General features: G+C 42.9%; 2 protein-coding genes across 2 annotated transcripts in view; one reads left to right on the top strand and one right to left on the bottom strand.

The window, feature by feature from the left end:
* Positions 1–24,933, bottom strand: part of dhrs3b (dehydrogenase/reductase (SDR family) member 3b) — a 138,063-nt gene that overhangs the window by 73,961 nt on the left and 39,169 nt on the right. The gene's annotated exons all lie outside the window — the stretch shown is intronic.
* Positions 9,722–24,128, top strand: lrrc38b (leucine rich repeat containing 38b). The gene is made up of 2 exons (XM_084033776.1): positions 9,722–11,074; positions 21,237–24,128. The coding sequence occupies exons 1-2, from the start codon at positions 10,447–10,449 to the stop codon at positions 21,482–21,484; spliced, it is 876 nt and encodes a 291-aa protein (XP_083889902.1). The 5' UTR covers positions 9,722–10,446; the 3' UTR covers positions 21,485–24,128.

Genomic DNA, 24,933 nt, shown 5'->3' on the forward strand with positions numbered 1-24,933 from the left:
TCACAACCCTGTACGATCCACGTTATAACCATGATGTTTGATTGTTCACAAACTATCTTACTACAACCTGATGCTTCCTCAACTGTGCACAAACTACTACAGGTAGTGCAGGCGGCGGCGTGCAGTCACGTAGGTTCTATTGACGGAAGTAAGAGGGGGAGCGGAGTGATGATATTACTGCGCCGACGTCGAAGTGCTTCCAGTTGTTATTCCGCCATACTATATAGTTATCCTTGTTATCCGCTTAGAAAAATTAGCATGTTTCATTTTGTGTAACCAAACTTGGGTCGTGTAACTACTCACGTAACCGTATTTAGATAGGGACAACGTGGAAGTGCTTGGTCGCTTCTAACTTCACCCCCCTTTGGATCCTAAGGACAAGCTACATGCTAGCAAATTAGCGCTGCGCGGAGTGCGCTCAAGAGCCATTTAGTGCACGCACAGAGGAGAGGGAGGTATGTATCACCTCGTCTAACATCAGAGCAGAACATAGTTCAGTATGGAAATGCGGTGGTGTTTTCCTTTAAGGCCTTAAGTCCTGGACCCTCAGGGATTTAACTGAGATCATCTAAATGGAGTTGAAGCTGCGATGGCTTGTTTTTATTGTTTACTGTCAGATTCGTCTTCCAGCATCTTTACCTCGCTGTAGTTTGGGCTCCATAAGGTTGCAGGGATGATTCCCACTCATCGATTCCTAAAGTTCACTCCCATGAGCTCTAGCATCCCAAACATGAGGAAAACCAAAAAAGAAATAGTGATATCACTTTGGTTACAGTGTTGCTCGGTTGCATTGCTGGCAATCGACAACATCACTAAAGAAAGTTGTTCCTAATACTCTTTATGGGCATCCATTCAACGACAGCGTCTCCTGTCCTGGTTCTGATTGGTCAGATTGTTTGAACCGGGTGTGTGCGTCACCGTGAAGGAGGTGTTTCATTTAGTCAAAGATCTGAGGTGTTGTGTTACAGGTGTGTGTGTGTGTGTGTGTGTGTGTGTGTGTGTGTGTGTGTGTGTGTGTGTGTGTGTTTCGTGAAATATCCTGATATTGTGTGAAATAATACAACAACAAAAAAGTAAGTAAAGTATCCGCCGTTAACAATGACACGGCAGAAAATGTGCAGACGACGCCACACAGATGGCGGCGACCATCTGGTGGCGAGTCAGAGGAGCCACGGTTCAACCCCCGATCGCCACGGTAACATGTCCCTCGATAGAGAGAGAGAGAGAGAGAGAGAGAGAGAGAGAGAGAGTGGAGCTTCTCAGTTGCCAGAGGGTAACACAAGAGGTGTGTGTGTGTGTGTGTGTGTGTTAGAGGAGTCAGGGGAGAGTCCTGGTCAACAGGACACACGTGAGTGGAAAAAGTGAGGGAAAGTGTATTCTCTGTATTAAGGATTCCTTCTCTCTCTCTCTCTCTCTCTCTCTCGTTCCTTTTTACTCACCTGATTTAAGCCCCGCCCTGTTTTTTTTCTCACCTGCCTCCTCCGCCACGCTGAGAGGTGACACACTCAGGAGGCGGGGTTTAATCACAGCTGGTCGTCGTCGAGGTGGAAGGATGAATCTGCTCTACGTGGTTTCTCACTCTGGAAACAAGCAGCTGGCTAGATCGAGGGATTGAGACCTTTTATTGTTTGTTTTTTAATTAATTGATGGCGAGTAATGAGGGGGGGGGGGGGGGGGGGGGGTCGGTCGGGTTAAATTACATTTCCACAGATTACAGTGATGAAAAACAGATTACCGCTCCGTCATTCCTCACGTTATTTTTGATTTATAATTGATGTGATTTATAACACGGTGTTGAAGCTGTTGCTGTTTACATGAAGATCCCTAGTCTCTCTCTCTCTCTCTCTCTCTCTCTGCATCACACAGGGAAGGGATAACTGTTTTTTAACAACTTTATTTATAACACACAGAAACGATTTGTGGGACAGAATTGTCTCCTTTCCTTTTAGTAAATGACGATGGGAACGTTTTTCTGGGAGCTTGTGCACCACAAAATATACATTTATTGACCATAAAAGTTTTATAAACAGTGTATTTATTATTACAACAGCGTTTTATTGTGACAGTAAATGCAATGTTTTATGCTTGACCATCAACTCCATTTTTTATGTTTATAACGGCTCAGACGTTTCCAGCTCAAATATTCTGGACCTTTGACACTGTTGGTGTTGGTGTTGGTGTTTGAGACATAAACGATGTGAACGATGTTAAGTCATTGTTTTATTTACCTCGCAGCTGTGTTCATTGTTCTCAATCAAACATACGTATCCACGAGGCTGCAGGTTGACCATTCTAATCCCTGCATTTAAAAACTAAACACTCTGAGGACGGAGATCTTTTAATATATTTACGGTTAAAACAAAGAATGTTAAAAGGAAGGTATTAAGTTTAACTTGTATTCAGGACATATTCAAGCACCAAACAAATGTTATGCATGAAATAATTTCACCTGGGTAATTGTGACACATAATGACATCATTGCACCTGGTCAACAGTGATGACTGGTGCATTTAAATAGGAATAAACAGAGGATTGTGAGGAAAATATTATATATATATATATATATATATATAAAATATTATAACATATAAGCATATTTGTGTGTGTGTGTGTGTGTTTGAGATAACTTTTGTTGTGATACGGCGCTTTAAATTAAACTGAATTGAATTGAAAAATTATGTTTTTTTCCTCATAACTTTAGTGAAGTTCTAACACAGGAATGGAGGACCGCCTCGAAACGAGTTTATCATTTTGTCGTATAATTCTCTGGATTTTAAAGCCAGCCTTTTTTTTACGTAACGATACAAGAATTTAACAGCAAACGTACCCGTGATGAACTCTTCCCCGTGTGTCTGCAGGCTCCCATAACTGTGAGAATATGATATTAAAGACGTGCACGTCGGCAACACAACACAACAACAACACAACAACAATAATAACAATAACAAGCCTGATCACTGTCACTCCCTTCTCCCTCCACTTCGTCATGCAACAGTGATATGAAATATTTCTATTATTTTGGCAGAGCGGCACAACTGTAAACGGAGCTCGTCATCCGAGGACACGGACCTTTAGGTGCTGCTTTGTCAGATCGTTGCCCTTTTTCCTTCGTGAGGTCACGAGAAGGTCGCGAGAAAAAATCCCTGAATTGGAAAACACTGTGTTGAGTTACAGTAACGTGGTCTGGTGTTACCGTGACGATGTGGGCACAGCGATCCCCCCTCCCCCTGAGTGGTGCCACGGTGCCCTTGGGAGCTGATAACGAACCCCCCCCCCCCCCTCCATCCAGGGTGTTGCACAGAATCCCAAATGTCAGCGGATGGCTTAAGAATAACAGCTGCCGCCACATCTTGAATGTCCGCCGCCACATTCTGAGAAGTGCTGAAAAGGACGGAGTGACATTTGCAGCTCAACATCCCCTCGCTGAGTTTCCACACCAACCCCCCCCCCCCCCATGACTCTACGTAGGATTCCTCATTGGCTTACCGGGCCCCAAACATCACGCTGCGTTTGACATTCATAATTTATTGACGGGACGTTCTTTAATTGCAGCAGGAGAGAGTGCTCGGCTTCCTCACACTGGCTGATCCACGTGGGGGGGGGGGGGGGGGGGGGGGGGCGCTCCGCGGTTGACTTATAATGTTTGTGACACACAAAAAAATAACCTGCAGGGTTTTTTTTCCTTCTTCCACTCCTTGTTTCATAAGAATTTCCCTCTCCACTTCCACTTCCACCACAGCTGGGTGGAGGGCTGGAAGGAAACATGGATTAACAAGTCAGACTCATTAAAGGCCTTTTCTATTTGAAAAAGGAAACCCACGTCTGTTTATGTCATTAAACACAACGTTTCAGTCATCAGAAGTCTCTCTAAACCTAAAACTAATCCCTCTAAACTAAACTCTTTCTCTTATTTACAACCTCTCTCCTCTAATCTCAGGATTCATTTTCATCCGTGTGAAGCTGCAGCCGGTTAATTTCATCTGTGATGCAACATGTTTCACTGCAACGGCGATGAAAGGCTTCAGTTTTATGTAAAAGGACACGTTAAATACATCTTTATGTATTCTGTATGTCCATCTCATATTTCATACACTTATCATGGGAAGTTTGAGGAAGTTGGCAATATTTTGATGGTACCTCATTGTAAATCTCATAACTGCTTTTTTTTTGCATTCAGCCGAGGAATATATTATAATATAATATGAAGTATATTGTTTGTTTGGTCAAAACTACATCCAAGCACAAACATGTCTTCATTTAGAGAATATTGTGGGACATGTTATGCCTTTTTAATGGATTTTTCCTGTGTTTCTATATGAGCTATCATACTCTGAGCTATCATATACTGATTTTTTTTAAATGTTTTTGATTGCTTGCAAAGTCACCTCAAAGACGCAAATAGACGCAAATTTTCCTTCATGCGGCACAAATAAGTCGTTTGTGTGAGTTGAAATATTTCCACTGGAGCAGGATATGAGCATGTTTTTTGTCACGAAAGTCTATCAGCGTTGAGATTCTCAGACGTTGCCTTCATTAGACATGAAAGAAAATATATTGTAGTAGTGTAGTTCCTCACATTAGTACAGAGACCAAACAAAACTATGTGTATAAATGTATAAAAATATAAAACCAGAGACGGACTTATGTCTAGTTGACATTATTTTATGTGTCGACGGAGCAGCTACAGTGTTAGCATAGCCTAGCTCTGATCGATCCAGACTCCATTCAGAAAACAAGCGTTTTAAAAGTTGTTTGCTTGTCGTCTTGCAGACAGACCGAACAATCCACGACTTCAGACTTTTTACAATTCACCGTCATTATGTAGTTATTTGGGCATTCTTTTTATCTGGTTATTGCCATCTAATCAAAGCAAAATAGTTTATTTTGGGTTCAAACCGCTGTAGTAAACCAGCCGATGTGCATCTTGCTATTCACAGAGAATAAAACATTTACAAAGCAGTATTAGTGGTTATTTCAGCTGTGATTGTGTCTCTCCTCTACAGTGTCTTGGAATTACAATCTAAACCACATTTTCCAAAGTTTAAGTATTAATTCATGCAGCAAAGTCGCCTGTGTATCAACCTGAGGACAAATCAAACCTGTATTGATGCTGCGTCTCCACTGATGAGGCCTCCAAACCATCAGCGCTGGCCCGTTCCCTCCTCGCAGCACATTTACACTACATTTAACACTTCAGTGACACACCGTCGCTGTGAAGACGAGAAAATCTATTTGTGCAAGCATCTGTTGAGAAAGCAAACACAACACATCTTGTTGTTTTCCTCAGGCTTTCAAGGTTGGAAGGGAACAAACTGAAGGGAAACAAGGACATTTTAAAGTCTTATCATCTCTCGACACTTTGGAGACACGTTATTTGTAAGAAAAAGAAAAGAAAACCTGGATAAAAACATATGGGGGTGATGTTTTTCTTTTCCCTGAAGCTCTGTGGATGGAACAGCAGAGTGCAGTTTAGTTGTATGGGAACGTCAAATTGTAGGAGACAGGATTGGAAATATAGCCGTCAGGTTGAGATTAGGACATTCTCACAGTGCACAACAATACAATCTTATATTATTATACCTCCAGAGATATTTTAGAAAAGTCCTAAATACATTTTTTTAAGCTTTGAAAGAACCAAATATCTTGAAAATGGCTCATTTTATGTAGTACATATATATTAAAGGTGATCAAATGTGTATTATATATATTTGTTCAATGCTTAAAGGCAAGTGAATCATTTCTCTGGTTCGCCTTATATTAACAAACAAAGCCATTTACAGGATAAGGACCATATTCAAACTAATAATGCAGCGGGACCACAATGTGCTGGTCCATATGCACAAATCCAGTAAAGTTCATCGCTGCTGCTTTGTCAGCTGGAAGTCAGCAGAAATCAATATTAATAAGGCATTATCAGCCACTTTAATCAACCGTTATGGCAAAAGAAACGCGACATCGACAGTGTATGAACATTCAAAGACAGCTCTGTAAAAATAATGACCATTTAGAAATAATAGGGTTCTTGTTCTTTAAACAGAAGGCGATGTTACGTGAACTGTAATTGACCTGAAGGTCGATTGTTTGTTTGCTAGATAGTGAATTATGATTATGTTCAGTACCAAGGCATATCGTTTTTTATAGTCTCCAGTTTAGTCATGGGAGATTGAGTTTGGATCTGAAGAACGCATAATAATAATGAAAGTAGTACTGATGAATATTACCACGAGCTGGGTTAGGGAAGGCCCAGAAAACCATGGAAAACAGAAAACATCGATTTATCTGATACAGAAGAAAGTGAAAGTTTCAATTGGATGAAAGTACAACCAATAACCATGCCTCGTGAAAATAACGATGCAATATATTAAATAAATCATCTGAATCAATTATTATTTTTGAAATTAAATGAATCAAAGGCAGTATTAAGAATATACAGAAGCTCTAAATCCTCACCGGGTTGATTGTCATTTTCAAGTGAAAGTGAAGGTATTTCTGATACGCCTGGACGACGAACCAGCCAGCAGACTAAAAGGTCTACGACCTCCATGTTTTTTATTTTTTACTCTGACAAATTTGCTGCTGAGAGACTTTTCGGGGATTTGGACATTTGCATGACTCCCCTCAGCAACCAAGTGGCTATTGTACCCGCCGGTGGCAGTGCTCTAGTTGCATTTCAATGTGAGCCATTTAGAGTTTCTCTAAGTCCAGTTCATCCGAGCTGCCTGGTAGTTAATGAGCTCAAAGAACATGGATTTCAAGTTTTCTGTTAAAAAAAACAACAACAAAAACAACCTCTCCTACGACTGAAAGACCAACAATAGTATGAAGATCATCAATGACTAAAAGACCTGAGTAAATGAATCTCATAATTGCATTGCATGTCAACCTTCAAGCCCCCATATTTCATTCAGGAATCACTCAATAGAAAATCAATATGATTTAAAATCTCATCTTATGGTATTGTAACACAGATCCCAGATCTGGTTCGGCAGAATCAGGAGACAGAACCGGTGTGATAGAACAGCGTTCGCCAGGTTTACGAGTCAGAAGAATATCAGGGAGACATAATGGTAACTCAAGCAGGTGCGTGAAGGGAGAACACAATATGTGTTGAGGCTGATTGTAAATGAGAAGCAGGATAGATGACGGGGTCAGGTGACCAGGGAGGAGGTCCGGTGTGGAACGGCAGGTCTGAAGGTTAGTATCATAGAAGGAAAGGATGTAGTCCAAGTCCATTGGTTTGTGGACTACAGGATGAGTTCGGCATTTTGGCCTTCGCCATCTTATTTTTTTGGCCTTCGCCATCTTATTTTTTTGGCCTTCGCCATCTTATTTTTTTGGCCTTCGCCATCTTATTTTTTTGGCCTTCGCCATCTTGTTTTTTGGCCTTCGCCATCTTATTTTTTTGGCCTTCGCCATCTTGTTTTTTGGCCTTCGCCATCTTATTTTTTTGGCCTTCGCCATCTTGTTTTTTTGGCCTTCGCCATCTTGTTTTTTGGCCTTCGCCATCTTGTTTTTTGGCCTTCGCCATCTTATTTTTTTGGCCTTCGCCATCTTGTTTTTTTGGCCTTCGCCATCTTGTTTTTTGGCCTTCGCCATCTTGTTTTTTGGCCTTCGCCATCTTATTTTTTTGGCCTTCGCCATCTTGTTTTTTTGGCCTTCGCCATCTTGTTTTTTGGCCTTCGCCATCTTGTTTTTTGGCCTTCGCCATCTTGTTTTTTGGCCTTCGCCATCTTATTTTTTTGGCCTTCGCCATCTTGGTTTTTTGGCCTTCGCCATCTTATTTTTTTGGCCTTCGCCATCTTATTTTTTTGGCCTTCGCCATCTTGTTTTTTGGCCTTCACCATTTTAGTTTTTGGCCGAATGTTGAATAAGACATTTATAGGCGACTGAACTGACAACACACTGGAAGTTTCCCCAAAAGAGGAGTGATGCTTTTTACAAATCTGCCTCCAGTGACGACCTCCGGATATAACATTAGTTTACGGTCTCAATCCCTAGTTTCAAGTCTTCTTCAATCCAGCATGATGTTCATTTAGTAAATGATGGTCCCGTTTAGAGTCAGATAGATGATAAAGCAGGGGATGCTTGACAGCGTGGCTACATTGTGATTGGCAGGCTGCTTCTCTACCGATGCAATTAGCTACTGAGATCACTTTAGGACTTTAAGTTTACCTCGAATTATGGAAGCCAGATGGAGCCGGATGCAGGAAGGCTGCTTCCTTGGTGCGCCGCTCTGCCGCTAGCGTTCATCGGATTCACCAAATATGGTCACTACTTCCTTCACGGAACGCAAACAAAAAAATAAACAAAATCAAGGCTTCAAAACCGTAAAGTCCACAAACCGATGGATGACGTCCCGATGCTTACGTCCACTTAGTGCAAACATCAACATATTTAAAAATAATGACGCATCATATAACATATTTATTGTAAATACACTGACATAATAATCACCAATAAAAGGTTGACCAGAGATGAACCTGGTGTTTGCAGATTAGAGAGATTAGAGATTAGTTTGCAAATTAGGGTCAACAATTATTAATTACAAACTGTTTCATACAATAAAAGACTTCTTTTAATACAATACCACATCAGAAATAATTAATCCATTTCCATTTAATGAAATGGATGTTTTTTCTTTTTTTTTTAGTAAAATAACTGGTTCATGAGACGGCAAATATTTAAGCATCACGTGTTAAATCAGCAGTGCCACTCAATCGAATCATGATGTTTGAAAATGCTCTCGCGGGGGAAAAAAAAACAATCGAAGCCGTCTGAGCTTTTTAGCGTCGTTGGGCTAAATTATGCTGACTGTGATGAAAGAGCTGCTCTTCTCCGTGGCACAAAGTAAACATCACAGGAGCTGCAGACTCATCTGAGCTGAGTGGACGCCTCGAGGAAGGAGCGGTATTATTAGATTACCTGTGATGAAGTGAGTTGGATGTTATTTCCATCCGCCGGCTGTTATGGAGGCGCAGCTTTCTGTTCACGTTTTAATGTCTGTATACAATTGTAAATGTATGAAATTTGCATCGCTTACATGTTATTTTATATCCGCAATAACCATGACAACACCATGACAACACCATGACAACACGACTTTCTTAGAAATTTCACGCTACCCTCGTCTTCACAGGTCTAACCCCCCCCCCCCCCCCCCCTGCAACATCCTCGGTCTAATTGCATTTACTTGTTGAAGCAAAATCCCATCTGGGAAACTCAATACCCATCCTGAATTAATCGTCTTCTCTCCATATTATGGTTCGAGTCTCCCGACGCTTCTGTTTTTACTGTCTGAAATATTGAGGTCAGAAAAATGCACGGAAGGGCAGATCAATTAGATCCAGTGGACTTTAAATCTGACTGAATAAAAAAAGTAGATATACAGGGAGAGAAAGTTAATGGTGCATATTTTATCGGATCACAGAAACAACTAATGAAGCTTCTCCAGAGGAAAGACCGGGTTAACAAGATCTCCTCAAACCAGCGAGGCTTAAAAAATCATCTAAAAATGAAAAGATGAAATATGGATTATAGAAGGCAACCATTCATAAATACACTTTAAAATAAAGAAACCATATTTTCCTGATCGTCATTTCTGCACACTGTGGGAAGTGACATCACATGTTGACAGCGTGGTTTCGGGCACGCCTCCCTGGAAACGAGGGAGGAGGGGGCGACACGAGATAAAAACCACAGGCAGCAGTCGTTGGATTGGCATGGCTGTGTGCAGCTCGGCGCGGCGATCTCCATCCACGAGGCTCGTTTGGATTCACGGCGGCGGACGGTGTTTCCCCCAGCATGGTCGCTGGGAGATAGAGAGGGAATAACAACAAAGAGGGGGAGGGAGGGAGGGGGGAGAAACCTTCCTACACACTTGAGCGATGTGCCGTGAGCTCGCCTCTCTCTGGTTTCAGACCGCCGTGGGACTAATGGAGGGACGCGCTGATGTTCCCCCTCGCCTGTCATGCTTGAATCACAGCTTCGTGTTTCCTTTTGTGTCAGAGAGCTCGTTGTCTCTGGCCGTCGCCGCCGCCGCTGGATCGACCGTGGGGTAGCGTGGCGGACGGACCCTCCCCCCCTCCCCCCTCTCGTCTGTGTCCCCGGCTTCTCGTCTGTTTACCTCTCTTAAGCCGCCCTCCCCTCTCTGTTAATCTCTCCCGCTCGCCCCGCCGCTTACTATCTCCCTCTCTGCGCTCCTTCAAAGCAGGCGCTTGTCTCCGAGCGGCTCCGTGATCTCAGCCTTCTTTCAGCCCTTTCAGATCTCCCCGACGGCGGGATGCCCCTCTGCAGGCAGGATTGATCCCCGTCCCACTTCCCCCTTCCCCTCCCTTGTCCCGATCTCCCGCCCTCTGACCCTCTTGTTCTCCACCCCCGCCCCCCTTCCCCTCTTCGGCCTCACCCCGAGCCTCTTCCCCCCGTAAAGTCACTTCACCCCCTTAGACCATGTTGCCATGCGTCTGCTGGCTCCAACTTATCCTGGCCGTGCTGTCGTCCGCCTCGTGGACCCGGGGGGAAAACTGCCCAGCGACCTGCATGTGCCCGGACCCCCACACGGTGGACTGCAGCGGCCGCGGCCTGACCCGGCTCCCCGGGGAGATCCCCCTGGACGTACGCAGGCTGCTGCTGGCCGACAACTGGATACCCCGCATCCCCTCGGACTTCCTGGTTCTGTACAGTGACTTGGTCTACCTGGACCTCCGGAACAACTCCCTCTCCTACATAGAGCCCGGGACCCTCAGCACCTCCTCCAGGCTGGTCTTCCTGGACCTGGGCAGCAACAACCTGACCGAGATCCCCAAGGGGACTTTCGGGGAGTCTCGGAGCCTGATCAAGCTGCGGCTGGGCAACAACCCGTACCTGAGCATGGTGAACGAGGACGCCTTCCTCGGCCTCACCTCGCTGCGGGAGCTGGAGCTGGAGCGCAACGCGCTGTCCACGCTACAGGTGGGGGCGCTGAGCCAGCTGCCCTCCCTGCGGGCGGTGAGGCTGGAGGGCAACCCCTGGGTGTGCAACTGCAACTTTGCCAGCCTGTTCGAGTGGCTGATGGAGAACAGTCACAAGCTCCCAAACGGTGAGTAGCAAACGCACCTGAGAGGCGTCGGCGGTCCACGTGCTTCACCCAAATAAATAAAGCATACAACAGCATTGTTTGCAGATCCATTTCCATAACACCGGTCTATTTCTGTCCCCCCCCCCCCGTAAGAGAGGGAACCCCTCCTCCTTCTCCCTTGTTCTAATTTAGTCTCTTTCTTCCTCCGCTCCCACGGCATACGATGAGACACGAGTATGTAACGTGAGACAGTAGCTGTGACCACGCTTTGCTTTTGGACTTCCTTTTAAAATGCAAAGCAGGAGTCCGATTCAAAATGAAACTCATATTAAGAACGTTATCTCTCTCTGCATATAAACATTCACTCCTATACTGTGTGGTCGTGGAAAATCGATTTGCTGCCTTTATTTATACAATACTCATTTACAGAATACCTCCCATACTGTAAATCAGCAATATCATCAGTTATTTTCTTCTTCCTGCGACGCAAATCAAACCCCTTCCCCTTCCTCGCTCCCTCCATGTGAATTTGAAGAAGCCATACTACAGACGCAGTCTACCGCTGTGATTCAGCCGGAGGCTCCAGTTAGATAACAGCACCAAAGTTTGGTTGGTTTGCTGGAGTGTGCGAGGCGATCCGAATGTGAGCATGCATGGAAGGAACAACACAAGACGGCGTGGTGATCTACTGGATCTGCTCAGATGATCTCAACATCCAATACTGGATTCTAAAAGGCTGCATAGAAAACACAAATCTGCTCAAATCTGTGTTTTATTCCAGTTAAAGCAGAATCTGAAACACCCGCCGGGCTTTATTTCTCCCGAGACGAATTATAATTATGTTCTCACTGAAGGTCAGCCATATGTATATTAACATTAATGCCCTTACAAAAGGACACAGCAGTTATCTCATAAGCAAGCAAGCAGAGGAGTCAACACTCAGATAAACAGATCTGACGGTTCAGCCACACATGACGAGCCGCTCACGTTCAGATTTGCAGATTTGACGTACGACACGATTATGGCTCAATCTGAGAGTTTGAGATGAAGGCGGCTGGCGGTGTTGTGACATAAGCCCACGGGTGTTTGAACACATAATTCATTTTTACACAATGCTCAGGTGAACATGCATAAAAAAGGACTGCGGATAAGGAGCGGGAACTTTCTATCTATTGATGTTTAAAGGTGGTTTGGACAAAGAAAGTTTTTGTTCGAAGTTACAAAAAAAAAGTTGTTGTTTTACGCATCCACATATGGATATCATGTCATATTGTACTTAGTTTCAGAACGAAAATGCTCAATTGAAATGAAAACTCTTTTTCTGGCTCAACTCCCCTAAAAAAACCAAACAGTCTGGTTGTTGCAAACTGCTGACAAGTCACAAAAGCAAACTTCCTTCCATACATTTAGGTCACGGTGTTCCTCCCTATCGATGCTTCTTTCCTCTAGGGGTCCCTCTGTGCATCTGCCCCCGAAAAACAAACTGGTTTGATTAACTGGCGAAGAATACCTCGTCTCCCCCGGTAACATGCTGCAGATGCATTAATCACAGGTTCTAAGCGTTGTCAACCGCAAAGGCATAATGAATTGCATTAGTAGCGCCGGCCAGGCAGACGTCAACAACAAAGAGCCAAAGGGCCCGAAGCTGCCGGCGTCGCTGCCAACTGGCCCCGCTGCAAATCCCCAGAGATGGAGTTAGTAATGCGTATCTCACTTCATATGCAGCTCTTACATCCCCATCAGTGAGTGTTTGCTTTATGACCCCAGAGAAAGTGTACACACACACACACACACACACACACACACACACACACACACACACACACACACACACACACACACTAAAGTGGTCTACATTTGACCTTTTTTTGTATTGTTGTATTATTTTTCGTTGGCCAACAGAAAGCTGTCTGGAAGTATTGCTAAATGGTCTTCACACCAAACAGCGGTATGTGCCGAAATCAATCGTTGTGATTTAATTGCAATAAACAAATAAAGAGTATGCCGAAGTAACGGCGTTGGTAAAACGTCCGAAGTCATGGTTTGTTAAGTCTGTCCGCAAGACTTTTAACTTTTAAAATGCTTGTTTGGGCAATTGAGCAACGTTTACAATTACATTCAGGGCTTTAATCCAAAGGGACTTACAGAAGAAAGTTGTATATTGCTATCAGTACAGTAAGGCTAGGCTATGCTAGCACCGTAGCTGCTCCGTAAACACTGAAAATAACGTCGCCTCAGCATAAACACGGCAGCTACCTTGTTGTTCGGTCTCTGTATGAAACCTGAGATACCATCGTAGAGCTCCAGGAGACCACCACGCTACGATATGGTTTCCCTCCATTACTGATCACTGATGACAGGAGGAGAATCTCGCCGCTGATTGGCTTCGCCAATGTTACGTGTTACACGCAAATGTTGAAATCGACTTTACATGTAATTTGATTGTGGTGTGAACGCCCCTTAATGATGCAGCGGGATTGGATGACGAACAAGATGGTGATTATTCTTCTCTTCTGAGGCTATGGAAATTAATTCTGTCACAGGAGGAAAAATAGTTGCTTCACTGAACCCGAAGTATCCACCAAAGTGAATTTTTTTTTATTTAAAGAAGAGCTGCTCTACTTTTCTTACTGTACTACAATGAAAAAGTGGGACATAAATAGCTTCTGACAATGGGAAGATGGTGCACACCTTTTTTTTCTGCTTATAGCTGCAGGACAGACTTTTAGAGCTTTTGGACCACATTATTATAATCTACGAAGTCCTAACACCCACGAATGACCAGTTTTGTTGCACTTCTAGCGTGAGAAGTTGCAGCGTTGCTACTGTAAACGTGAGAACACACGCTGGTTCAAACACACACTCAGGAATCAGACTGCCAGACCTGATTAACATAACGACTCTCGATAACGGAAAAAGCGTGCGATGACCTCTTCTCTGGAAGTGGTTCCAGAATAACAGATGGACACTCATTAGTGAATGAGGTCGACTTGATAGGCTTATTCAGTACGTATCTACTCCAACAGCCAATGGTGAGCGTGGGTGTTTCAGCTCTCATTCATCAGAGAGACGCTCAATTACAGAGATTTTAAATTGTACACCGGTGTAGGCGTCACATCCTCAATCAGATACCCGGCGCCAGAAAGTGACGTGGCCGCCCCTTAAAACCGAGAGCTCCACACAAAAAGGTTAATGACTCCTGCATCGCAATTCACTCCAAACACTCCAATTGTTCTGCATGCAATGTATTAAAACTGACATGATGGTGTCTGTTGGAAGAGCAACTCAGGAAAAATTGTAAATAATAGTTTGAAACTCTAGAAAAATGAAAGAGTATCAAATATTTGAGTTTCCTTCCGAAGCACTATTTGATCCTGTGAGTCCAAAATAGTTTCTCCTATATTATCTGCAGCTAAGCTTTATAATAAATAATAAGTTCCTAAATGATAATCGGGACAAAGTGCAGCTAGAATCAGCCAAAAGCAACGCCTTCCCCATAGATCCCTCGCTGTGAGCGTGGCTGATGATGTCACAGGATGTCATAACTCTCAGCAATGAGCAGAATAATTAAACATTTTAAGGATGTCTGTATTGTAGAAGTGATCCGTCGGCGGTTCCCCCTCCGTGCCGATCTGCCGAGCTGTAAAACCCAATTCCCCTTCCATTTTTCACATCCTGATTTCCCCCGTGATTTCAAGTTCACAAAAAGAGCCGCGCTCCTCTCTTCGCATACGTTTGATTACTGCAGGTCAGCGTGTGATGAGTGGGTGGAACAATCGCTTTAAAATTCTCTACTTGGGGATAGGAAAAAATAAAATCTCTTTCCACATGCCTGTGTTTTATCTCCTAATGGTGCCCATGAAGTTGGAATATTTCAAATTATTCCTATTTAAAAGCATCAGTCATCACTTTGGACCAGGTGCAATGATTTGTGTGTCCGAATCATCCAGGTGGAATTAATTCATGCATAACATTCGTTTGGTGCTTTGAAAGACAAGAAATTTGTGAATTATTCCCACTTCATGGGCGACCCTGTATATAAATACGGTTTTTAAAGCACCAATCAGGTTGATAAATGTTTCAGCGGAGGGATGAGTGTAAACAGGATCCACTGCTGTCTCCAGTGCTCTTGGGTTAAGGATGAACAAAGGCCATGTATAATTCAGAGTGACACAGTTCTACCGGGGGGTAATTGGAGCCTGATGCAGCCTACAGGGCACGGCAGGCTATCACCCCCCCCTCCTCCTCCTCCTCCTCCTCCTCCAATGAGAGACTGCTATCAACACTAGTCGTGACCTGAACAGTTTCACTACAGAGGAGCAGTTCATGTGACGGAGGTCAAAGCCTGAATTTTCCTTCACAGACTATCAGGTTGCTCCTCGGAGGAGAAGCAGGAGTCACCTCGGCTCTACCTATCTACTCGATCTTACCTCTGCGTATCAGGGCTACTGTAGGAAACAAAACAGCCAAGAGAGGGGGGATATTCAGAGAAAAAAGGCATATATTTACCATGCTAACAACCGAGCATCTATGCTAGCTAGCTTCCCATGAATGTACGTTTATGTTTTTAATGCGACGCCTCATTAAGGTCCTTAGGGTGATGATGTTGATGCTTATTGTTGCTTTTATTTATATGAGGACAAACTGTCATCTTATGGGTGTTTATTGATCGGGGCGGTTCGGCTAAGATGCTAGCAGTAGTTTTCACTTAGCAACGACAATCATCCGGTGTTAGCGGAGCCAAGCAACTTGTTTATATCAGCTTTATGTACACGTTCGACATTAGAAATCACTTTCTAGTAGGCCTACATCAAAATACACCTGCATGTAAATGTGAATATATGCCAGAAGACAAAATTTTTTTCTACAGTGGCCCTAATATGCCGTCATACGCTGACAGCTTATTTTATCTTGGCCTGATTTAATGTTTATTTAAAGTTGGGATGAGAGAGAGAGAGGGGGATCAGAGTGTGGTGATAGGTGGACAGAATTACACAGTGTGATAGCGTCAGCTGCTGCACGAACAGAAGCAGGAACGGGATAATCTCCCAGTGTCAGAAATAAAAAAAAGGTGAGAAGCCAAAAGGTTTATATCACTGGCGGTGAGCTGCGAGCGATCGGGGGTGATGGATACGACTAAAACCTGCACACTTAGCCGTCCGTCATGATGAAAAGTGCTTTTTTTAAAAAGAAATCTCGATAACAAGCGTCTCTTATGTAGGGAGGATTTCTACGTTTGTGATGAGGCGTTTGGAGCCCGTGGTACAGTGATGTCAGCGAGCGCCCACGCAGAAGGAATTCCCCCCTGAATGATTCACCGCTCGCCCCCGCCGTCACATGGTCGCTTGTCATTCTGCTCCTCTTTTGCATGAAGATTTCCCTCTTGTGTGCAGATTTTCACAAATCCTCTCTGTAATCACGCCTCGTTCCTGAGTGGCACATTCATCTCATTACATAAAGCAAAGAGGGGGGGATGGGTTTTTTGTGAGATTATTTAGTGCAGAGAGACACGATTTTGGGAGCATGCATCTGCAGGTGTGCTGATTTTTTTGCTTCTTTGCGATTGGTGCAGAGATCAATCTGGACGGACAGGGAGGGAGGAGATACGAGCCTCCAATATCAGTCTGTCACAGCCAGGTAGATCAATCACGGGCCGAGACGGCAGATAGCCGATCCCCTCGGCCGGCTGTAATCCTGAATGTAATCCATCAACTGTCGGCCAGCCAGGAATGTAACATAGCTGTGTGGGCCGACATACCTGATAGTGTTCCAGCGTGATTTGTGGTTTTACCTTATGGTTACGGGGAGTCTGCTACCGGGGCTCGCCGCTTTTTGTCATCAGGGGTCATTTACGAACTCAATAATACTGTATCAGCGAGGCCATTTATAAAGCTGGAGCCGCTGCACATGGAGCTTTTATTAAAAACTGCCGTCCACAGAGATACTTTATGGGCACTGAACGACAAAGGCCTTTTAGCTGCTATGATGATTGATGCAAGCTGAAAATATGGGTATTGATTTGATTATTTATAATGATTATATTTCCCATCTTATTGTCCGTTTTTTATTGTTTAAATCACTTTCGGCTGCATTTCTCGTCGGAAAGGAACAAATAAAAGTTACATTTATTCTATATCCTCAATTATGTCTTTCCATTACTTTCTGTTTATGTATCAGGGTTTTCTCTGGTGAGGTCTCAGCATGTAGACAAGTACATGTTCAACCTGCATTTGACCCGATCAAGACGTCCTCGCAGATCAAATCACAGAAGTCTGCAACGAGGTTCCCGTCTCTCCCTCGTACTGTAGACTATTGTAAATGAACTACTATAATCCCACGTTACATAAATGTTCAAAATCAAAACAAAAAACTCCCATCTGTTCTGGGAATTCCGATCACCACATTAATGCTTTGACGTCGGTCTTAAAACAGCTGATTAAAAAGAGCCGTCTTGCCAAAGATCCCAAACGTTTGGCACCTTCCCGCGAGCAGCAGCTTACATTTATCTGCTACTTTGCTCGGCTATTTCTGGAGTCCTACTTGGCAGCTACGTCTGGTGTGTGTTTGATGGAAGGACAAAACAGCACATATGACTAAAAAAGTACACATGTTGTGTGTGACTTTGCTAGGATCGACAGAAAAGCTATTCAGAATGGAGATACCTGATTCACACAGTACTGATAGGATGGGAAAAGCACATCACCTCCCTTTATTGACATTTAGGAGCATTTTCATTATGATACTATGATGCAGTAGCAGTTAGTTACCTCCGTACTACAGCTAGCCATGTTTTTCACATAACGTAAATGAATATTGGTCCTAAATTTGCTAATTTTATTGCAGTGGTTTGTTTGAGACATGCAAACAGGATATCTCCTATTAATCAGCTGAATTGATTGTTGCAATAATGGATGTTACTGCTGTCATTTTGCAGCTGGTTTGGCTATATGTTGGCTAACAGGTTGTTTGACATAAACATACCTTCCTTATCAGACTCAGGTTTCAGTTTCCTACCGCCCTCGTCTTTGGTCACAGTCGCTAAATCTGGAATCTTCCTCTGTGCACATTTAGTCACCGACAAGCTGTAATACTGAGAAACTGTAATTACTGTGTTTGTTCCACTTTTGGACAAATAGGCTACCACAGCTGTTCAGTAATCCCCCCTTTTGTCAGGCGGCGTGATAAGTCTTTGTGCCCTATTGTGTAGTTTAAGTACTTCTTGTAAATCCGTCGGTATTTTTATATCTTGAATTGAGCTTGAAATTCCCAATAAAAAGAACCAACTTTGCGCCCCGTTCACTAACTCCATATTGATGAGAGGATATGTCATTATCCTGCAACTCCTGCAGGAGCCGTGCCTTCTCTGCCGGATAATTTGAGTCTCAGATGTGATGAATCAAGCATCTACAGCAGGACAGGCAGGACCAGACGGCCACGTCTCGGAGGTGAACTCCCACTGTGAATTTGAATATAATCCATTTATGGAAGAGGACAGGCACTCCAATATATTGGATTTTCACATGTATTCGAGGCTTCCTTTCGCTTCCATATCTCTGATGCTTTACTGCAGCAACCAGTTTATAAATGCAATATTAAGAAGACGTAAAGTACACTGAGAAGTTGGAAATGTCACAGTAAATAACAACAAAAAGCCCTGCTGAGTCAAAATGTGATTTGGAAAGTGAACTCATCAATATGGTTTATTGTTGTTGGGCAACACAACTCTGAGAATATTGGATTTGAAACAAGAGAAAACATTTTTATCGTTTAACTGTCACGGCTGAGATTAATCATCATTTTCAGGTTAAAGTTGCATATTTATGTGTTTCTATTAGATCATGTTTTCATGCTTTTGTCTTGAAAAAAAAACACCTTGTTTTCTCTTGTCTCTTTAAGTCCACACATCTTTAAAAAAAGCTGCTCTGATTGACACACAGTGTAGATGGCGGTTGCTCTTCTTGTGGGTCCCACCAGGACTCCCTGGCACCCAAATCAGCTCGGAGCCTCGTTCTCAATGCTGACTCACTCGATGTGATCCTGATCCAAGCCCCGTGAGGTTTCTGTGGAGTCCATCAGGCGTGAAGTTGCCTTTTCTTTAAAGCTTGACAAAAATTTGTTAAGATGACTTGGGAATCAAACACACTTTGGGGGTTTAAAGGAGATGTGAATGTGAATTGCTGTTTGTAGTCAGATCCACCCGTCACTCCTCCGCAGTCCAAATATGGTCATTCACGTTTGCTGGTTGCAAAGATTCCAAGATGGCGACGGCCAAAATGCCAAACACGAGGCTTCAAATCTGTAGTCCACAAACCAATGTGATGTCATCTACTCCTATGTTGGTCACATAGACCTTCATCAGAGACGCAGGTCTACAATACAGAATAAAGAATCTTTTCATAAATATAAAACATGCATTGACATGATATATGCTAGTGTGTGTGTGTGTGTGTGTGTGTGTGTGTGTGTGTGTGTATCTTGTGTCTGCTAATTGAATGTTAGAGGAAATGTGAGAAACTGTATCTTGTATTAAGGCATTAGTGTCACTAAGTTTTATCAAGCTCTTAAAGAGTTCAGTTACAAACCTAATAAATAGTGAATTGGAGGATCATGGAAACCAATTCCATGCCATCACTAATCCATTCCATTATTTATTTTTCCATTGTCCCTCAACATGTTGTTTCAGGGGATCTTTTTAACATACATTTGCACATTTAAAACAAAGGCTTAAGTTGAGCTTTAAAACTTTAATTTCTATTATTCACTTTGCATTGTGAGGCATTTTAACGCAGATTTAATTCAGAATCGAGGCAGTTTTTTGTTTGCAAATCGCAAGAGAAGCCATCATATTTGTGTTGCAACAAAGCGCGCTGCAGACCCAGAATTGATGTGCTGCCAAGTGTGTGCATTTGCATGTGCAGCCTCAGTAGAAGTAGCCGCCCACATCGCAAGGCTTCATCTCTACCCACCTATAAGCTAACATTCACATCACTATATCTAGTGTTTCTATATGCATTGCCAACATAAAGGTAGCTGCGAACACAGGTTATAATAAACTTAAGGAATCAAGGAGTCTGCATGTAAAAAGGGAACACCCTCTAAGTATTATTTATTAGCACGTTTTACCCTTGAAATGCAAACGGCCGGAGCAGCCGTCCTCCTGTCCGTTTAAATGACGTCTAGACAATAAACGTTGTGAAAGTGACCGAGACGCGGAGACTGATTTATCGTACTTTCATGGTGAGGTGCTCATGTTCACCCTGGCTCAGACTTCCATCGGTGCATTTTCAAGAAGCGTCCGGGAGTCATATTTAACAAGGAAGGTTACTCCTCGAGATTTGCCTCGTGCAGCTGGCTGCTGAAATTAAAATGATTTAAACGGATGTTTATTTCATCCTCCAATGCGAAACCTGAGCATCCAGGGGCAGATTATACTGCACTACTGTATTAAAACAATAATGAAGCCCCTCTAACAGTACAATGATTCATTTTAAATGTTCTGCATGTAATTCACAGTAGACGTTACATTGACAGCATCACTGTGCTTCAAAGTTTCTTGGTGTTTTGACTTGATCTCCACAGAACCTGCAGTCATGTTGTGGGTGGGTGTTCTGTACACACAGAGCAACTTAATCACATATAAGTGAAGACTTCTGATTGACCTTATAGTTATTAAATCAGCTCCCACTCTTAGGAGGAAAAAAACTGCATCGCTCTGTTGAATTCACGTGTTTTTACAACACTTTGGGAATTAAATAGTCCAAACAAGACTCTTTGCTAAACAAAGAACCAGACCTCCACCAGACCTGAGCAGGTCCAGGTATTCAACGGGCATAAAGGAGTTCTTACATTAGCACAGAGCTTCTCCTTTGATATGAAGAGCAGCTGCCACGTAAATACATTAAAGGTTGAGTAGGTGATTCTATTCAGAAACACTTTCTGGTATATTACGTGAAATCCTCATAACATAGCAAGGAATAAATTAAATGCTCTGACATAAAAAAAAAAAAAAAATGTGGCCATGGCATGACTGTCAAAACCCCATCCAATCAAAAATATTATTCAAAATCTCTGTGGTTTCTCCAAATGACCTCCTCAACCTTTAATCTTAAAAGAAGAATCCATACTTATTACATTATCTACTGCATGTAAGTAAAGGGTCCTATTGTGCTGTCGATCGATACAGGGGTGGAGGGGATGGAGTGCTCCCTCCCGATGGACGGCCGGCGCGTCTCCCTGACCCAGCTCTCCAAGGACAGCTTCCGCGAGTGCCAGGCCACGCTGACTCTCACGGACCTGCTCATCATCATCTTCTCCGGCATCTCCGTGTCCGTGGTGGCCATCATGACCAGCTTCTTCCTGGCCTCCACCGTCCACTGCTTCCAGCGCTGGAGTAAAGGAGCCAAGGGGGACGAGGAGGAGAGCGAGGAGTGAGAAAGGGGGTTCAACCCCCCCAGCGTTGGTCCCTGGTTCTTCAAACAATGAGAGGACACTGTGTGTGTGTGAGACACCTTTCATGCTCCCTGGTGAACTCCCAGGACTGTTTAAACGGTAGGATCCGACCCTGGTACCAGATGTTTTCTTTGCACATGAAATGAGCGAGTGTTCTGCTCCGCTTGGAAGATGATATTATATAGAGATCATATGTTTAGGGGGGCTGTGACAGCCTGTGGCCACTTGGCTCAATGTTGTAGGCCTACATGCATATATCGAGGCTAACACCTTTATAATGAAAGGGTGAAAACAGACTGCTGCAGTGGCGTCGACAAGGCGATAACTACTTCCAACGTGTGAGTTTTCACATTGGATTGGAATAGAGTCATAAAGTGACATCAAAGTCAGATCATGGGCAGAATCCCATTAAAATAGAAAAAAAGGATGTCACACCGACCAATTATCTGCCTATAACGTGATATGCTGGCATATCCTGCCACTTACAGTGTCTTTTCATCGGACAGCCTCATTCGGAAGGTCGTTCGCAAGCCGCTACAATTGGAAAAAAATACCGTTGTTCCTTCTGAATTAGACGGCAACAGACCAGCAGGAAGGGTTTCAGTAGAGATATCAAGATATTTCTGCAGGTAGCTGATGTTTCGGAGGCAGGAAGAGTTTCTGGTGGGTCGACAACAGTATATTTATTATTATAACCACAAAATGTACAGTCAAAGAAGCATTTAAATCAAGAGGATAGACTGTATGTATACTTAGATTGATAACTGTGACCTGTATAGGAAGATAAACTTACAGTATAATCTTGAAAATGATCACAAATGCGGTATTAAAATAGAATAGAACTATTGTGTCAAATAATGCACTTTATATAATGGTGAACCTAAGTTTTGGCAAGCCCCTAATTACAATGTGTAGACTGGTTTTCGTCTCCATCTGCCAAAGATTAGGTTTTTAGGTAAAGGAGAGGTTAAATAGGACTTTGTTGCGGGTGATGTGTTATTTAGTGAGGGGGAAGGAAGGCAGCACTCTTAGCCAAATTGTGCTTTGTATACACGTATTATACTCAAAACAGTTATGATCTCCAAAGATTAGCGTTTTTCTCTCCCAGAACCAGCTGTCTTACTTTTCTTCATACGTGGCAGTTCTTCTAACATCTATTTCAACAGGGATTTCAGAACAAATGGTTATTTAGATGACAGCAGGCAAGAGGGTTTTGTCTCTTTAGGAATAAATAGACAATTGTTTTTGTGGTTTGAGTTGTCTCATTCACTTAATTCTCCTTCTACTTAACATCTTCCGACGTCTTGCAGTAACGCTGCTGATTTCCTGGAAATGTCTAATATCAAAACTCTTACAGCATCGGAATTCACAGCAGTGACAGTACAATCTAAAATTTAATAAAGTGGGTTTTTTCTGTTTGATATTTGCATCCTGTATGTTTAAATCCTCCTCCATTAGGATTTGGAAGGCTCAACGCTGGAATATGTCTTTCCCCCAAAGCTTATATAATGTATGTTGCAATGCTTCTCACATTCTAGTAAGCCATGAATAATTCAAGCAAAATTGAGATATGAACCAGAAAGAATGTCAAGCCTCTAAATGCAAACAAGCAGCAAAAAAAAAAAAAAGCAAATGAGAGTTATAATTTCTGTGTGGTTAACAAAAGATAAAAAAGGAATTCTAAATGCCGTTGTCACTAAAGAACAAGTCATAAGCCATAATGTGTGGAAATGTGAAACACATTTTTGCATAAATGACAAGAAATATAATATGGCCTTATTTGTTTGTTTTTCCTCGATAGAAGCACAAAGGAAACTGTTTCTCGAACTTTTAAAGGAGCACATCACATGGTACCATCCTGTATTGTCACGGTATGTTTTTCATTCATGTGTCTCGTCACAATGTGGGTTTGAAAAATGCCACATCCTATAAACGGTGTAAGATTTGTACTGCGTGTGTTTTTCTGCGTGAGTTCGAATAGCAACTGTTTTAAATTTTACAAATTCAAGGCACATGGCTCATATCAGAATATTTTATTCAGTTATCAGCAAATTGACCTTTCGCTTAGCCCCTCCCACATCCATTTATAGCTTAGTAACAGCTAGGCAGTGCCCTTGTTGTTGTTTGTACCATAGACAGTCTCTGGTTTCTCTACATAGTCTGATCTGGTCTCTGTACTTCTGTACTTCTATCGTAGACCTCTGGGGGACCAATTTTTTTGCTCGAGTTGAAGTTCTTCAACATTTAACACACCTTACGGAGAGTGACGCTCGGTATCTCCAGAGTTTGGAGGGTGGTGTCTTTATTACAGTCTTTTAAAAACCCTAAAACACAAGAGCAAACATGTGAGTGTGCACCAATGTAAGCTGCAAATGTTAGCATGTGCAGCTAACTAGCTTATTAAGCATTATTACCTGTTCACATAACATAAGATTGTCAGCCAATAGTGCTACACACAACTACAATGCTTTAAACACACACAGACATTAACGTTAGACAGCTAAGATGAGGTAGACAATCAAATATTGCCCATGCCCAGAGAATTTTAAAGGAATACATATAAAACTGGAGAAAAGACATAGCCTAGAGACATAGTATGTGAAGCAAAATACAAAAGAACCTCCAAGGATTACTCTGTTTTCTCCTTTAGTAGTAGGCCTATTATAGACGTTGGGAAAGAAAGCTTGAAACGCTAGCTTTTAACACTTCCTGGCTCTGTACGTCTTCCTCAAGGTAACAGTTTGCATTCAAAGTATAGAAAGTGAGACGAGTCCTCCAGGATCCTGAACAACAGCACTCTCATGATAGCAGCTCAGTCTGGCTCTTTGTTCCGGGGAAGTTGACACTCCAGCAACTCCAGACAAACTCCTGTTAGATGCCAAATTGAAAAATCTAAATCTTTTCTCTTAGGGATGACAGTGAAGCATTAAAAAAAATACACAAACAGCTGGAGAGGTGCGCTCAGTAGGGATCTCAAGCAGGTGTGTCTGTTATGACCAATGCACCCCAAAATTAAAATAAATACACCATTTAAATCAATAAAAGTAAGCTACAGACAACATCCATTAGCTTCGTTATTACCACCCAGCGGACGGTGATGATTAGTGGGTGAGGAGTCAGCAGTCAATGGTAGTAGAAAACAGGCAAAGTGTTTTTGAGTAAGCTTAGTCACCACAACCACAAGAGGTCCTTGAGCATGCAGCAATAACATCCAAAATGTTATGCAGTTTGATGCAACAGAATGCAAGATCACTGTAGACAGACACATAGATGCACACTCACTCACTCACTCACTGATAGCATGGTATGGCTAGTAAGGAATAGCCTTAATCTAACCAATGAATTGCTTGCCCAGATATGTTTTTCTCTCGAAAGCAGCCAAACAATTAAAGAGTTCTTGTGATTAGCATTTTGATGCAATGCCTTGTGCA

Source organism: Eutrigla gurnardus (assembly GCF_963514095.1).
Source record: "Eutrigla gurnardus genome assembly, chromosome: 2".
Classification (NCBI taxonomy): Eukaryota; Metazoa; Chordata; class Actinopteri; order Perciformes; family Triglidae; genus Eutrigla; species Eutrigla gurnardus.